The 17,967-nt window shown below is 46.6% G+C and overlaps 1 protein-coding gene across 2 annotated transcripts in view; it reads right to left on the bottom strand.

The window, feature by feature from the left end:
- The window catches only part of LOC135056747 (inactive heparanase-2-like), a 487,019-nt gene that overhangs the window by 383,141 nt on the left and 85,911 nt on the right, over positions 1-17,967 (bottom strand). Inside the window, exon 1 of one of the 2 annotated variants that reach the window (XM_063962287.1) lies at positions 10,489-10,619. The exons of the other annotated variant lie outside the window; for it this stretch is intronic. Within the exon in view, the coding sequence (XP_063818357.1) occupies positions 10,489-10,502 (14 nt within the window). The 5' untranslated portion in view covers positions 10,503-10,619. Of the gene's footprint in view, positions 1-10,488; positions 10,620-17,967 lie in introns of those variants that run through there. 2 annotated transcript variants of the gene reach the window in all.

Raw genomic sequence — 17,967 nt, 5'->3', positions numbered from 1 at the left:
GCAGCGGGAGCCGAATAGCCACGGGGGAGGGAGCAGGTCGGTGACGAGATGCAGGAGGTGGGGGGGGGGCAGCGGGATCCAAATAGCCATGGGGGGGAGCAGGTCAGTGACGAGATGCAAGAGGGGGGGGGGGCAGCGGGTGCCGAATAGCCGCGGGGGGGGGGGGGAGCAGGTCGGTGACGAGATGCAGGAGGGGGGGGGGGCAGCTGTTTGCGGGTGCCGAATGGCCGCGGGGGGGGGGGGGAGCAGGTCGGTGACGAGATACAGGAGGGGGGGGGGGGCAGCGGGAGCGGGTGCCGAATAGCCGCGGGGAGGGGGGGGGGGGGTAGCAGGCCGGTGACAAGATGCAGGAGGGGGGGGGGAAGGCAGCGGGAGCCGAATAGCTGTGGGGGGAGCAGGTGACAAGATACAGGAGGGGGACGGACGGACTCGGTGAGGCAGCAGGTATGGTGATAGAATGCGGGATCTCATGGAGAGGGAGGAGCGCGGACAAGTTGCAGGAGCCGATCGTGGGGGGGCGAGAGGGAGAGCGTCGGAGCGGGTGACTGATCCTTCAGCCCAAACTTGGTGGGGCGGATCGGGTAACAGGATGCGGCAGCGGAGCGCCCCAGCGGCTAACTGCTTACTGAGCACAAGTGTGTGTGTGTGGGGGGGGGGGATGACGGCAGGGTTGCAGTAATGAACTCACGTTGAAGACAGACTTGGTGGGTGCCCACGAGCTGCTCCTCGTCTCTTAAAGAATAGGAGTTTAGCTGAGCTGAAGCGTTCTCTCTTTTATTCCCTGTGCGGTGCCGCCCTCCAGTGGTCGCCGCCCATAGGCAGCTGCCTAAAGCTGCCTAGTGGTAGCGCCGGCCCTGTACACAGTAAGAACTGGATGTATATCACAGGGTAATTGTACTAGGAAACCCTGACTAAATGCACTCTTTCTTAACTAACACTGACTAAAAAAGGCAGGTAGAATACTTAAGTGTCTTGTAAAGTCACAGCACTGACAACCAGGCGGCTTTACATAGGAGGATTTGTCCAAGCATTCCCAGGAACAGTGAGCTGAGGGATAATGGCGCCGCAGACACTGCCAGGGAGTGAGGGAGAGACAGATATGCAGCTCCGGGGCGGGAACATTTGCAGAAAATGGCGCCCTGGGGCTGGGGGAGGGGCTTCAGGTCCAAGCTCTATCCCCCTGCTGGCAAAACCACCGGGTACTGCGGGCTCTAATAAAATGGTTTATAGAGAAACCTGACCTGTCACATGCCCTGGTGATCTAGTGGGATCGCCTGTACTGCCACAGGGTCCACCGTCAGCACTCGCGGCCCGCCTCCCACTGACCGCGCCGGATCGCGATAAAGACCGGGTCCCGCAAGCGGGACCCACTTACCACCTCCCGAAGCGCAGCCACGCGATCCCGGAGAGCCCCCGTCGTGTGTGCCTGACAAGAAGAAAACCGGAGCCTCCTGCTGTAGTTACCTGGCAACCAGGGCTCGGGAGTGTACAGCGCCGCTGGGGAGAGCCGGAGCTGCAGCCGTGAATGTCCACTGACATGTAACAATGCTGCTGCCCTTGAAGTCTTCACTTTTTTCCTCAAAAACAGCTTTTCTCAGTGATGCTTGGAGCAGCCCCTCTGTTAAGTGCCTGCTACTGCAGCACCAACTACAAAACTGAGATCCTGTGCAGGGAGGCGGGGTGATATAGGAGGCGGCGCTATGCATTCTGGGAATAGTCAAAGCTTTGAGCCTGTTGGTGCCTCGGATCAAGATCCTACTCTACACCCCATTGTCCAGACTTGTGGAGCCCAGTGTACCCCGCAGCAGAAAAAAACTTGTATCAAACTTTCTAAAGAGGACACGTCAAGAAGTTGCCTATAGCAACCAATCAGCTTATAGCTTTCATTTAACTAGTACATTCTATAAAATGATAGTTACAATCTGATTGGTTGCTGTGGGCAACTTTGATACATCTCCCTTTGTATCTCTTCTTGTGATCATGATTCCAGTTGCAGTTCCTCCCTACAACAACCACAAAAACTACCAACTCTGGATTGACTCACTACAGAATTTCATCTATAGGACATACAGGGTGAGATTCAATTTTGCACCATGTTGGGAACGGGATGGTATTGGGGTACCAGCGCTTGGGATGCTGGAAGTCAGAATACCAACAGCTAATTGGCAAGTATACTATCCCTAATCCCTAACCTTCCAAACCCTCCCTCCCTGCAGCCTGACTCTAACCCTACTCCCTCTCACCCCCAAAGCCTAACCCTAACCCTCTCCGGTGGTACCTAACCCCTCCTCCGCATAGCCTTACCCTAACCCTCCCCCCCTAGCAGCACAACCCTAACCCTCCCCCTGCGGGGCTTACCAGTGTGGAGTCCCAGCAGACGTTTGTTCCACGTTGGGAGTCGATTTGTCAACATCGGTATTCCGAGCAGTGTCGGGATTCAAACTGCCGGGATCCCATACACCAGGATCTGTCACTATAGTACTGTGCTAGTTCTCATTTGGGGATATCTCTTGCCCTATATCTTAGCTAAAGACTACAGTTTCCCAAATCCCAACCTGAAGCCATATATAAGGACATGGGGGTTACTACCCTTTAGGCCAGATTTACCATTTAAGATACTAGTAGTCAACCTCAGCTGACATCCCCTTCTCATCCACGCTCTCCGCCTCCACTCTCCCCTTCCCGCTCTTCACCCTTCTCCTGTCCATCTCCCCACTCTCTCACATCCTGTTACTAATATTTAACATTCTCAGTTCACAGGGCTATTTTTTTCTGGAACACGCATGCACGTCATACCTAATGTGCGCAGCATGTACAGTGGGACTTTGGCTACGCACCGTGCGTGTTAGCTGTGATAAGATCATTATATGTGTGGTGATATCAGAGGTGGTAGAGGCTAAGACTGCAGAGCAATTTAAACATGCTTGGGATAGGCATATGAATATCCTTACAAAGAATTAAGGTTCAAAAAGAATAAAGGATAAAAAAAGGGGCAGACTAGATGGGCCAAGTGGTTCTTATCTGCCGTCAAATTCTATGTTTCTATGTTTAGTTAGAACCACAAGATACTGTATACAGTTATTTTTTGCACGTGTTAATTGTCGAATGTATCTTGTCCAAGGCCAATGAATATTTTTGTAAACTATAAATAATTACTTCCTAACCCCTCCAGATGACCACGACTCACAGGCTTGGTCCTTGATATACACTTCTTGATATACACATAAGCGATAAATATTATAATACATCACATAATGCTATTGTCATGCATGTCAAATTTATTCTTAATATGTCATATAATGCTTTTGTCATATTTATCAACATAAGTTCTAATATGTAATTTATACATGCTTCAATAAAGAAAAATTGAATAAAAATAAAAAAATGACTTCTTGTCAATTAGCATGAGAGAGCAGGGGGAAGCGGGGCTACTGCAGTGCAGAAAGCCCAGACTGGTAAGAGATCCTATTAGGATCGCTGTTCACAGCCGTCCCCTGGCAGTGACTATAACCAGGGGATAAAAGGGAAGCCGCAGCTCCGCTGATTCTCCTGAGCTCGTGCTACAGGAAGACTGTCTTCCTGCAGCTGTGTGTGTGTGTGTGTGAGGGGGGTGCGGGGTTGCTTCACTTTTAGCATCACCCTTCTGTACCCCTGGCCAGCAGGAGGGGGTTGAGAAGAGGTTGCCACAGCAACCAAGTGGCCGGCCGGGTTTAGCTTTGAAAGATTAGCTTTGAGCAGCTGCCGCAGGAGCCTCTGAAACAGTTGCATCAGATGCGACCATGTCAGAAAAAGCCCAGCTTGGCATGGTTGCCTCAGAATCAACCACCCCAGACAATTGGATAATGAGGGAACTCACATGGCAATACCTGCATTTGGATTCTGAGAGAACAGATTACCTTTATTCTGAGTGCAGAATATGGATTGTTTACAGCACATGCCAGTATTACTATTCGGTTACTGCAGCTGTACAGCTGCTTACACATTGGAGAAACTACATGTGCTTTAGCATTCCTGGTTTCCAATATAAACCGTGTCTGTATCCTGAATTCTGCCTGCCTCAAGTGTATTTGACCTGGCTAATTTAATGTTCCTCTTGTCTGCTCAGTTGGCTTTGACTCCAGCTCATTTGGGTTCTGACCCAGCTTATCTTGATGTTCCCATCTGATGATCCTCCTGGCTTATCCCTATTCCTGATGGTCTCTGTTGTATTTGTCCCCACTTATTCCTGAGGTTCCTCTTATCTCTTGATTCCAGAGCCTGCATAACAGACCGACTTGCCACATCTGGGAGTAGGAGGGCAGCGACCTGAGGGCTTTTCCAATAGTAAAGCCCAAATCTCCCTTGCTATCGGCTTGTTAAACTCTGCACCTCTTTTACTGCCAGTGCAAATCCAGTCCACTAAACAAGCTTGACAGAGACATTGACACGGTAGGAAAAATACAGCCTAACCCTAATGTAACTGCTCTTGTAAACCTCTAGAGGGTATGTATACAATGTGCTGCCATAAAGTTGAATGGACTTGCAAGTGCAGTGACATGCTTTAAATGCACTGAAATAGCCCAAGCAGCTTCCCAAAAAAGCCACAACACAAATGAATGCAGAAGAATAAATGCAAATAGATATATACTGTAGATGTGTCAAATAGAACAGGTTTTATTTTTACATGTGTTTTCATGTTTTGCACTGTATAAATGTCAGTGGGTAAGGGTAGGAGTGTAGCCAGACCTTTGTGGACCCCATAGCAGCATTTTGTAGGGGCCCAGCCCCAATGCTTCTACAGTGACACCTCGCTGCAGCAGTTGTTAATTTTATGCCTCATAATAGTATCCTAGTTTATTTTCTGAACCACAGTTATGCCCCATAGTAGTGCCCTAGTTCAAATTATGTCACATTGCAGGGCACTGCCAGTACACAATATGCCACACAGTTCCCTCAAGTCACATTATGACATACAGTGTCCCCAGTTCATAATATACCAAATTACAGTGCCTCCACTTCATATAGTGCAACATTACAGTGACCCAGTCCATATTATGTAACATTATAATGACCTCCAGTTCATGTTATACCACGTTACAATAGTAGGTCCAGGGGCAGAACTAGATATATTGAAGGCCCCAAGGCAAAAGTTCGTAATAGTGAAAAATATATATAACACATGTAACTGTGACAGGGAAGGTGGCCCCTCTCCAGAGGCGTAACAAGGGTAGGGCGAGTGGGGCACGTGCCTTGGGCGCCTTGGCAGGCCCAGGAGAGGGGGGTGCCGCCGGCGGCCAGGGCATCATGCCCCACTCGCCCCCATCCCGCCGAAATGTGAGGGGAGGAGAGGGCAGCGTCTCTCCCTCCCCTCACCGCCGCCAGCACTAGCAGCGCTGCTAGCATGTGTCCGGTCTCCGGTGTTAACCAACCAGAGCTTGCGGACCGGCTCGTGATTGGCTGCCGGTCCGCGAGCTCTGATTGGCTGGCGAACCGGCGCCACACAGCCGCCAGAGACCTGGAGCGGTGAGGGGAAGGAGAGACGCTGCGCTCTCCTCCCCTCACAGACACAACAGGCGGTGAGTGACGGGGGGGGGATTTGGACGACCCGGGGGAGCACAGTGGGGCAATGTATTTGGCACAGGGGGGCAATGTATCTGGCACAGTGGGGCAATGTATCTGGCACAGTGGGGCATGTAACTGGCACTGTGGGGCAATGTATCTGCCACAGTGGGGCAATGTATCTGGCACAGTGGGGCAATGTATCTGGCACAGTGGGGCATGTAACTGGCACTGTGGGGCAATGTATCTGGCACAGTGGGGCAATATATCTGGCACAGTGGGGCAATGTATCTGGCACAGTGGGGCAATGTATCTGGCACAGTGGGGCAATGTAACTGGCACTGTGGGGCAATGTATCTGGCACAGTGGGGCATGTAACTGGCACTGTGGGGCAATGTATCTGGCACAGTGGGGCAATATATCTGGCACAGTGGGGCAACGTATCTGGCACAGTGGGGCAATGTATCTGGCACTGCGGGGCAATGTATCTGGCACAGTGGGGCAATGTAACTGGCACTGTGGGGCAATGTAACTGGCACTGTGGGGCAATGTAACTGGCACTGTGGGGCAATGTATCTGGCACAGTGGGGCATGTATCTGGCACAGTGGGGCATGTATCTTGCACAGTGGGGCATGTATCTGGCACAGTGGGGCAATGTAACTGGCACTGTGGGGCAATGTAACTGGCACAGTGGGGCAATGTAACTGGCACTGTGGGGCAATGTATCTGGCAATGTAACTGGCACAGTGGGGCTATGTAACTGGCACAGTGGGGCAATATAACTGGCACTGTGGGGCAATGTATCTGGCAATGTAACTGGCACAGTGGGGCATGTATCTGGCACAGTGGGGCATGTATCTGGCACTGTGGGGCAATGTATCTGGCACAGTGGGGCATGTATCTGGCACAGTGGGGCATGTATCTGGCACAGTGGGGCAATGTAACTGGCACAGTGGGGCATGTATCTGGCACAGTGGGGCAATGTAATTGGCACAGTGGGGCAATATAACTGGCACTGTGGGGCATGTATCTGGCACTGTGGGGCATGTATCTGGCACTGTGGGGCAATGTATCTGGCACAGTGGGGCATGTATCTGGCACAGTGGGGCATGTATCTGGCACAGTGGGGCAATGTAACTGGCACTGTGGGGCAATGTAACTGGCACAGTGGGGCAATGTAACTGGCACTGTGGGGCAATGTATCTGGCAATGTAACTGGCACAGTGGGGCAATGTAACTGGCACAGTGGGGCAATATAACTGGCACAGTGGGGCATGTATCTGGCACAGTGGGGCAATGTAACTGGCACTGTGGGGCAATGTAACTGGCAATGTATCTGGCACTGTGGGGCAATGTATCTGGCACTGTGGGGCGTGTATCTGGCATGGTGAGGCATGTATCTGGCACGGTGGGGCATGTATCCAGCACGGTGGGGCATGTATCCGGCACTGTGGGGCATTGTATCTGGCACTGTGGGGCAATGTAACTGGCACTGTGGGCCATTTTCAGTGGCCACACCCCTTCTGGTGTGTGGCCACACCCCTTCTGGAGTGTGACCACGCCCATTTTTTGGCGCGCACACATGCTTCTTCATGTGCACTCCCTGCACCTATGGTAGCTACACCTTGTATATAACACATGTAACTGTGACAGGGAAGATGGCCCCTCTCAGCTCTGGGCCCCATAGCAGCTGCACTCCCTGCACCTATGGTAGCTACGCCCTTGTATATAACACATGTAACTGTGACAGGGAAGGTGACCCTCTCAGCTCTGGGCCCATAGCAGCTGTACTCCCAGCACCTATGATAGCTACACCCTGTATATAACACATGTAACTGTGACAGGGAAGGTGGGCCTCTCTCAGCTCTGGGCCCCATAGCAGCTGCACTCCCTACACCTATGGTAGCTACGCCCTTGTATATAACATATGTAACTGTAACAATGAAGGTGGCCCCTCTCAGCTCTGGGCCCCATAGCAGCTGCACTCCTTGCACCTATGGTACCTATGCTCTTAAGTAAGGGTCTTTAAGATAAAGTTTATGTTTTAATCCAGCATACTTTTACAATGGACATTATAAATATAACAAACCCATATACAAACCCCAGTCAACGTATCAAATCAGAGAATAAAACCTAAAATAATTAAATTTTACGTCTGTAATCAAATTAATTGTTACTGGAACATAACTGACAGCCATACCTAGAAATAGACATTTCCACCTAAGTGCAAATAGCCAAACATCTTCTATTGGAATTATAATGTTCTTTTGGAATAAGGCACAGGAAAAGTGTTTTTTTCTGTGTTACTCATTTTAAGTGACTTCTTCGAAATACTATAAAATAGTGTCCTGGCAGCAATATGCTCAATGCTGGCAGCAGAAATACATTTGTGCAGAGATTTAGTATAGTCATTAAAAGTAAATCTCTACTGTTATGCCTCATGCTGGTTTTGCTCTGAAAAATGACCAATACTCTAGCAGTAAAGTACTAAGGGCCTGATTCAAAGATGCCCACTGCCGGCATCACAGATCTGAGGGCTGTGGTGGTCATTCCGAGTTGATCACTCGCTGCTGTTTTTAGCAGAATTGCGATCAGGCTAAAAACCGGCAGTTCTGCGCATGCGTATGGGCCGCAGGGCACACGCGCAAAGTACTTTCACACAAAACAAAGCAATTTTACACAGGGCTGTGCGACGCTTTTCAGTCGATCTGCTGATTGGTGAGTGATTGACAGGAAGTGGATGTTTCTGGGTGGTAACTGAGCGTTTTCCGGGAGTGTGCTAAAAACGCAGGCGTGCCAGACGAAAACGCAGGAGTGGCTGGGAAAACAGGGGAGTGGCTGGCCGAACGCAGGGCGTGTTTGTGACGTCAAACCAGGAACCAAACAGTCTGCAGTGATCGCAATCTAGGAGCAGGTCTGGAGCTACTCAGAAACTGCAGGGAAATATTTAATAGCAGAATTGCTAACCTTTCGTTAGCAATTCTGCTAAGCTAAGATACACTCCCAGAGGGCGGCGGCCTAGCGTTTGCAATGCTGCTAAAAGCAGCTAGCGAGCAATCAACTCGGAATGAGGGCCTGTGTCCGAAGATGCATCATTGGATTACCATCAGGCAGCCACTGGCCACCTGAGTAAGCAGAATTGCTGCCGGAACTCCGAAGCTCGAAACTAAACAGAATGGCCACCCGAACGCCGAAGCTGAAAACTAAACAGAATGGCCACCCGAACTCCGAAGCTGAAAACTAAACAGAATGGCCACCCGAACTCCGAAGCTGAAAACTGCTTCGGAAGATGTAGAGAATTGCCTTGGCATGTCCAGAAAACGGGGGCCAACATATCCCCACCTTCCCAACGGTGTCAGAAAGTCCGTACCTACTAAACCGTCAGACCTTTTACAACTGCGTATAATGAAGAAGTCACAGACTGAGACACCCCCCCGATACAGTTGTGACACACCAGCGTTTGTCTTGACACCCACTTTTTACCTCCCACAATTGTGCACTGTCAATCACTCTATGTCCAGATTCCAAGGCAATACCATCAGGACGCATGTGCACTGGGACTCAGATGCATGCGCAGTACAACAATTATTACTTAATTGCGCAAACATTGGAATTGCAAACTCTTTATGTCTACCTCTGAATCAGGCCCTAAGTGAGATTAAACCAAGGGTAGGGAACAAAATCATTTGGTCTGGCCCTGCCAAGGCAACTGCAGGCGGGACACGAAATTCAGCAGACCAATATTTTTAATTTATTATTATTAAAGGGAGCAGAGCGCAGACATAATGCGCAGGAGCTCAGCTGCCTCCTTATATTTACAGTATACTGTGAGACTGCTGGCTGAAGAAAGAGGGAGCTGCAGCACGTAGCTGTGTGTATGTATGTATACTGTGTGCGTATGTATGTATGCTACTGTATATATGTGTGTGTCTGCTGCATGAGAGAAGCAGTTCCAGCCATCGCTTTAGGGGTGAGTTAATTAAATGTTTTGCTAAATATAGAAGACTAATTTTTAAGTTGATAATATTGTATGGGCCACGAATGATGTTATAAATATCCAAATGGTCCTTGGCAGAAAAAAGATTCCCCACCCCTGGATTAAAAAAACAGATGAAAGAAAATTGAATTGTATTTTTAATATTTTACTAAAGCATTCACCACTAAAAATGAATGCAGTGGAGGGGTCGCAGTCAGCATGTGGGGGGTACAATCAAGCGATACAATTAACCACAGGAGCACTGCTGGATTGCACCATGAAGGGCACGCTGGGTTAATGTAATGTTTAGGGTCCAATGAAATAGTGTCAATGAAGGAGGTGTGTGACCACTGAAGGAGTCTGGGCAGCAAATAGAGGACATGCAGAGGCGTTGGAATGGGGGGCAGCATGCCCCCCCTTCCCAAACATGACAGAGGCGCAGGTGCTGGGGAGGTGGGGATGTCCCAGCATGCTCAACATGGGCATGCCTCCTCCCAGTAATGCATCCGTGTGAAGAGCTGGCTAGGACAGGACATGGGGCAGCACTCTGCTGCAGCAGACTTTTTAAAGTAGGACTGGAGTGTCTGTGACAATCCGGCGGTAAGCGCTTCCCGCACGGGGAGGGGTTATCATCATTGGGGGAGCGCAAAAATTTATTTTTTTCCACGCCCCGCCCAACCACAAAACATGCTGGTGCCCCTGAGGACATGTAAGTGTGCAAGTATGTATTTAGGCAACCAGTGTAAACATGGCTGGGCCTTGATGCCAACGACTGTGATATTTTAGTCTGGAAGGTGAGCACACAGGAGAGTCGTATCTCTCTAATGGTGGTTTTGGGTACCATGGGTATGGTTGAAGTACCACTTTTAAGTGTATGTATTTTGTAGCCCTACAGTTATTTTGAAACGACAGGCCCCTAGCAGGACATGCTGTGCGGATGATGTGAAATGTCACTGAGTGAAAGGCCACTTACCTTGCAGCTTGCATTCTGGCCGGCCTGCTTCTTCTACGTACAGTAAATTCTCGGAAGCAGCACAGGGCCCATCCAAGCTTGCCTCGCTATACAAAGTAACTATGCTATAAATGCCCAATATGTTAAGGGTTCTTACTACTGAAATAAAAAACAAAACGTCACAAGAATTACATTTTCTTACAAAAAATATTTATTTTTGTCATTGTTACAATGTAATGTTGATTTTGCCTGTGGAAATCTAGACATTATTAGCAGAAGGACGATGAGTGACTTATTTCTATGATGCTGTTGTCTCACCAGGGCACATCATATACCAAATTAAAGCTTCTGGTCCGTAGATTTGCAGAATTATATTGGCATTGCAATTGGTTGCTTCATGCTGTGTCTAAGGGGTTACTGTGAGTGATCATGCAGGACTCTTTCTACACACGAGCAGGTACCCAGCCATCAGATTGCTATGTAAATCATCAGGTCAGGCCAAATCCAAATCAGCAAATGAGGGCTTTGCAATTGCGCCTGAAGGATGTGGTTCTTGAAACAAGGTGGTGTATTTAGTCAGTATTTATTTAACTCACAGTTTTGAACACTATGTAATCTATCTACTCATCAGAGTAGAGATGGGCAGTAAGTCATACATAAAAAACAAAGGAAATGAATGACAAGGGAAAAGGGGAAATGATATATAATGGGATATATAAGGGTCTTTGTATTGGTAAAACTGAGTCTGTGTGTTTGTACACTGGACGATGGCGTCTCACCTCTCTATGTGTACGTTCAAAGTCTCATAAAAGGTTTTGGTAAACTGAGCTCATTAAATGTCCCAAAAACCCCTGAAAGAAAACACAAAAACAAAACAGAACAAATGTCTGGAGTTAGATGAAAGAATTGTGCACTGACGCGGTGTACGGGGTAAGTTAAAGTTAATAATATGTTCATGGAACATGGGTGGGATTAACTCACCAATAAAAAGGAGAAATATATATATATATATATATAAATGTGCATTGATATTGCTCTATTATAGGAAACCCATCTCACCAATATAGAACATGTGAAACTATCTACATTAGGCTATACATTCAGCACGCGCCTTTTACAACTCTAAAGCAAGAAGAGTGGCTCTATTAATTAAGAACAGTTTAAATCCAAAAGTAAGTGTTAATATGTCTGATCCTGAAGGACGCTTTGCTATCAGTAAAATCAATTTATAGAATGAATCTGTAGTTATTTGCAATTTATATGCTCCCAACATTTACTCTAAAAAGTTTTTTCAGAAATTAATAGCTAAATTACTACCGCATGTTGATATCCAGATATTGGTTGGAGGGGATTTCAATCTCGTTGCGCTACCTGCTATGGGTAAATCTAAGATACCTAAACAATCTCTCCCTCTCAGCCAATTTTAAGCATTAAACTGTTTACTGAGCAACTTCATTTGATAGATTGGCGAGTACATCATCCCACAGACAGGGATTATGCATGCCTTTCTGAAGCACATGGAACCATGTCTCGCATCGACTATCTCCTATCTACTAAATCTCTATTTGCCAAAATGATTGATACTGGAATTCCCCCTATTTGTATGTTAGATCATGCACTTTTTTGGTGTTCTATTTCTACTGCTGTAGATGTAAGATCGTATGGGCCCTACTCACTGGCCGAGGTGCCCGACGGCCGATACGGCCGACGAGCGACCCGGCGGCGGGGGGGGCAGTGACGGGGGGAGTGAAGCTTCTTCACTCCCCCCGTCACCCGGCTCCATAGACGTGCAGGCAAATATGGACGAGATCGTCCATATTGGCCTGCATGCACAGCCGACAGGAGACCAGCGATGAACGAGCGCGGGGACGCGCATCGTTCATCGCTTAAGTCTCCACACTGAAAGATATGAACGAGATCTCGTTCATTTATGAACGAGATCGTTCATATCTTTCAAAATATCGGCCAGTGTGTAGGGCCCATTACTGTCAGTGAAGATTTCCCAAATATTTATCTTCTTCACTAAAATTTGAAATACGTTGGAATCAAAATGGCAGGAATTTATACATAATAACCAAGCTCATTCATCAAATCCCTTACTACTATGGCAAACTGCTAAATCGGTATTGCGGGGAGAAATATTATCATATATATGGAACTAAATATCGTAGAGATAACTCAAATCTGTACATCAAATTGCAAGAAGCCCTTATGGGCCCTACACACTGGCAGATGATACTGCACAATATGAATGTTATCGTTCATTAATGAACGAGAACTCGTTCATATCGTGCAGTTTGGAGGCACCAGCAATGAACGATGCGCGGCCCCGCGCTCGTTCATCGCTGGTGCCCCGTCGCTTGTGCATGCAGGCCAATATGGACGAGATCGTCCATATTGGCCTGCACTGCTATGGAGCCGGGTGACGGGGGTAGTGAACAAACTTCACTCCCCCCGTCACTGCCCTTCCCCGCCGTCGGGTCGCCCGTCGGCTGTATCCGCTGTCGGGCAACTCGGCGGCGGATCTATCAGTGTGTAGGGCCCATACCTGAGACTTTTAGCAGATTTAAATGTTCACCTACTCTAGCTAATAAGAATGCATATCAATATGCAAAGTTGCAATATTTGGACCAACATACAAAGCGATTTTTATCTACCAGTGCATTTCATTTTTATAAAGTAGGTAATAAACCTGGCCACTTACTATTTAATTTGGTTTGAGGTCCACGGACTGCTTCACATGTAACGGCATTAAAGGGGGCAGATGGTACTAGAGTTTATAAAGGTAAAGATATACTACAGGATTTTTCAGACTTTTATACCAAATGATATGAGCAGGATCCTATTGATACTAACAAAAAAGATGCTTTCTGGTCTAATATTAATGTCCCTCAACTTACTAATTCCCAAAAGGAAGCTATGATGGCTCCAATTTCTAGAGAAGAAGTTGAGGCTGCCATAAAAATCTTAAATCCTTTAACTGGCATGGTCAAACCATATGCGACCGCGATGCCCCATGGTGTCCCTCAGTTTTTGACAAGGAGATCCGTTCTACATATAATATTTAAATGTTATTAAAGATACTTTTTAAACTATTTTAAATGAAACTTTTTTTTAAAACAATGTTGTGAACGTTTTTGTAGGGAAAAGTCGTCAGTTAAGTGGTTAAAGCACCTGGCCCTGACAGGATTTCAGATGAATTTTATAAAATATTCTCCAATAGGATTATCGATACACTTTGCAATTTTTTCAGTACCATAGTGGAGGAAAGAAGGATCCCTCTATACTTTAATTCAGCGATAATTAAAGTGCTCCCTAGATCTACCAGAGAACAGGAAGACCCAGGTTCATACCGCCCGATTTCTCTATCTATTAAATATAGATTATAAATTGCTGACTAAAATGTTGTCTGAATGGCTGAAATGGATGCTGCCCTCTGTAATCTCATCAGTTTTATAGTTGTTGGACATTTAGTGATCAATTTAAAGTTTTAGCTGTAATCCAAAAATGAAATTCTGAAGACAATGCTATCATCTCTATGGATGCAGAAAAGGCTTTTGATCTAGTGACATGGGATCATTTACTTGAGACTATGGGCTGTATTCAATACCTGTTGGATCCTTTCCGACAGAAAGGATCCGACGGGTCAGTATTCAATGGGCTGTCAGATTTGGCCATTCCGACAATGCCAATCCGACAGCCAGGCCATGTGTATCAGAGCAGAGTAGCGTTGCCGCCGCACGGTCTGCGCTGAGCGTTGCAGCCGGCAGTGGGGCTGGATGGGCAACTTCATCCCGGGACCACCGGAGGAGTCAACCTGTCCCTGGGATCGGACTGGAGCTACCGCCTGCGGGGAGCCGGAGCAATGAGCGGGCAGGTGGCCGGGGATGGACGGCTCAGGCTGTGCACTGGGGCTAGCTGTGTCCCAGCCAGTGTACCTGCAGCTCTCCTCCCGAAGCCGGCTCACCTCTCTCACCATCAGGCTGCAGGCCCAAGAGTATGGGCGGCGGCGGCAGTACAACTCTGGGGAGTACCTGGAGAGCTGCTGGAGCTGGGGAGCTGCTGCCACTACTCACCTATCCCCGTTCCTCTCTGTGGTGGTCTCCGTCACATGCTCGCCGTGTCCCCTCTCCGCCGTCTCATCTCTCCGGTTTCGACAATGGCAATCCGACTTTAAAAAAAAAGGTTGGATTGACATTTTCAGAACTGTGGCCAAAACCTTTCGGATTTGGCCGCAGAACACGCGGATTCGCGGCTAATCCAACAATCCACGTGGTTTCCGACAAGTTGGGAATTCCTGACTTGTCGGAATAAATGGCCCGGCATTGAATAGGTCAGAACCGCTTCCGACCAAACCTGTCGGAAACTGCCGTCTTACTAAAAACTTTCTATGAAAAATCTCAAACCCAATATATAGCTTCTCCTTTCATGGTTCAGAAAGGCACAGGGCAAGGCTTTCCATTATCACCATTATTATTCGCCTTAGCCATTGAACCACTAGCTATTGCCATACGTAAACATATAGGTATTAGTGGTATTCAGATAGGAACGTTAACACCAAAAATCTGTCTTTTTGCTGATGATATGCTACTATATATCTCGGATCTGCCAACTGATTGACAGGCAGAGGCGTTTGCATTTACTGCAGGGCGCCGCAGAAAATGCGGGTGCATGCGCAGGACGGGCCCGTAGTTTTTGCAGTTGAATCGCTAGTTGCGATCCAACCAGAATGAGGGTCAAAGTCCTCCATACTTCATCTCAGAGGTAAACCCTCTGTCACTCCACAAATTTCTCTACCTCTGTGCTGGGTTACCGGGGTGTTTAGATATCTAATAACATGCAGGAATATGTTTCTTTAAGCATTTTGCTGATGTTCTCACATTTGAAAAATAAGATCAGATCATGGTGTAAACTTCCTCTTACACTTACTGGGAGGACTGGCTCTTCCTCATTTTCAGATCTATTACTATGCGGCTCAACTGACACATCTGCGATTATGGTTGCAAGACAATTCTACGGACTACCACCCAAGCATCTTGGTCTCTCAAGTGACGCCTGGCCACACGTCACTTCAGGCCCTGCTAGCTGACACTATTACCCATAGGCATTTCAAGACACTGACCTAGACACTTCACTATGGGGCTCTCGCCAGTTATCTGAACTTTCCTCCCTCCAGACAAGAAAGGTGTGGGGAAGTAAAGGGTTTCTTTCAATAGGTCAGGTGTATCCAAGATAGAGTTATAAAATCTTTTACCCAGCTTATTAACAAATTTAATCTTCCCACTATGTTTTTCCCCCCCGATTCCTACAGATCAGTCAAGCCTTAAACACTCAGTTATCCCAAGACCACCATATTATAAAGCACAACAAGAAAGTGGGCGCTAGTGTATTGACTGTGAGACACCTTTAAAAACACTATTCGGTGGCTGCAGCTTCTATATTTGAGGTGCTGATCCTCAAAAAAATATATAGACAAATATAGAAACAAAATAAGAAGCGCTGTCACCAATAGTGAAGAATGTTAAAAATATATTTATTACCGTTATAACACACAATATATTAAAACAAATGAAACCCTTTCTGCTGAAATGTTAGCAAAGCTGCAATATAGCTAAAATGGTAACTTTATATTATTAATATTAGGAGGCTCCTTTATTTATACTTAGAAGATGTTACAGTTCTTTGAAAAAGTCCTTGGATGTACTTAAGTGAATCGAGAAATCTCCAGAGTGTGCACACTCCTCAGGTGGAACCACTAATGCAGAAGTTCACTATTGATCCTTTATATCATTAAATGATCCACACAAATAATTTGTAAAAGGGTCCACTGCAGAATACAAATGAAATCAGATGATGTATTTCTTTTACCTCCGTTCAAGCACTGAACTATGATGGTCCAATAATTAAGAGACTTTTCTGGGGTGCATAATTAGACATTCGTTTGATGTTTCAATTAGAATCAGAGCATGGCCCGTTCTATAGCAGCGTTCAGTTCATATGATATGCTTACCCTCGTCTCTATTAGTTCCGGACCCGCCGAGGTTTCATTCACCGATGCGGGCGCCGGCTGCCCGTGGCTTGTACTCGGTGTGAAGAATCTGCACGGAGCTTAAGGTTGCCTTGCTCCGACTGTGGTTCCCGTATGTGGATCAATCAATGGAGCAAAAAAATGGAGCCACCAGCATCAATTATTCAGCAGAAAGGAATGGCAGGATACTTAACGCGTTTCTCAGCCTCAGAACAGGGGCTGTTTCCTCAGAAGAATATTATAAAGCAGTCTCCAATTAAAACTTTTCTTTTACACTAAGGCCCTCCCGCTCTCTTCTGCTTATAGTCCTTCCTGTTGTCAATCATGCCTCTGACTTACCTAACTTACAACAGGAATAGGAGCTAGGGGTAGATAAGATGACTGGAGGAATGAATGGAGTAAGGCTATTACTTGTCCTAAATGGTCTACTGCTTCCGTCTGGTTTCAGCAAATTCAATTATATATTTTATATAGAACTTACCTGACTCCAACTAAATTGGTGAAATTTGGTGGGAAAGTTTCTGATACTGTACATGCCCTAAATGTAAAAATGCTTCAGTTACATTTTGGCATTTATTATGGGAATGTTCAGAGGTGCATTCCTTTTGGATTCAGGTGAAAAAAAGCAGTATCTGTCACAGGTATTCCCCCTTCCATTCTTATACCTAGATTTTGTTACCTCGGGATTATAAAAAATAATGTTCTGGATATACTGTACGTAGTACACAATATGCTATAAATATGTGTACGTTGGCTGAGGTCTGTCTGACTAGACTTTGGATGGCCTCTACAGGTCCTGATTTTAAGGCCTGGATTTCTTTGGTAAATGTCACAGTGCACCACAAAAAAAAAAAAATATATATATATATCAAGGGCTACATATGTGAAATTATCTTATAAGAAGAACATATATATAGATCTAGATATATATTTGTAATATTGTGGGATTTTTTTACAATTGATTTTATTATTAAGAACATGTCTTGACGGAATCCGGTCCTTAGATCGACTGCACTTAGATAGACACTCATTAGGTCGGCCACTATTGGTCGACATGCATTAGGTCGACATGGTCACTAGGTCGACATGTACAAGATCGAAATGGAAAAAGGTTGACATGAGGTTTTGGGTTTTTTTTAAATCTTTTTGGAAATTTTTCATACTTTACGATCCACTTGGTCTACGATTGGGAATAGTAACCTGTGCCGAGCGCAGCGAGGCACCTTGCCCAAAGCATGGCGAGCGAAGCGAGTCATGCGAGGGGACTGCTGGGATTTACGGTCACTTTATGAAGAAAACGACACCATTTTAAAAACAAAACTCATGTCAACCTTTTTCCATGTCGACCTTGTTCATGTTGACCTAACAACCATGTCGACCTATTTTAGGTGTAGACCTAGTCACTGTTGGCCAATAGTGGTTGACCTAATGACTGTTTTGACCTAGATACAGTCGACCCTATGATCCACACC

The sequence above is a fragment of the Pseudophryne corroboree genome, chromosome 3, assembly GCF_028390025.1.
Source record: "Pseudophryne corroboree isolate aPseCor3 chromosome 3, aPseCor3.hap2, whole genome shotgun sequence".
Taxonomy (NCBI): Eukaryota; Metazoa; Chordata; class Amphibia; order Anura; family Myobatrachidae; genus Pseudophryne; species Pseudophryne corroboree.
This window is presented reverse-complemented; position numbering and strand designations above follow the sequence as displayed.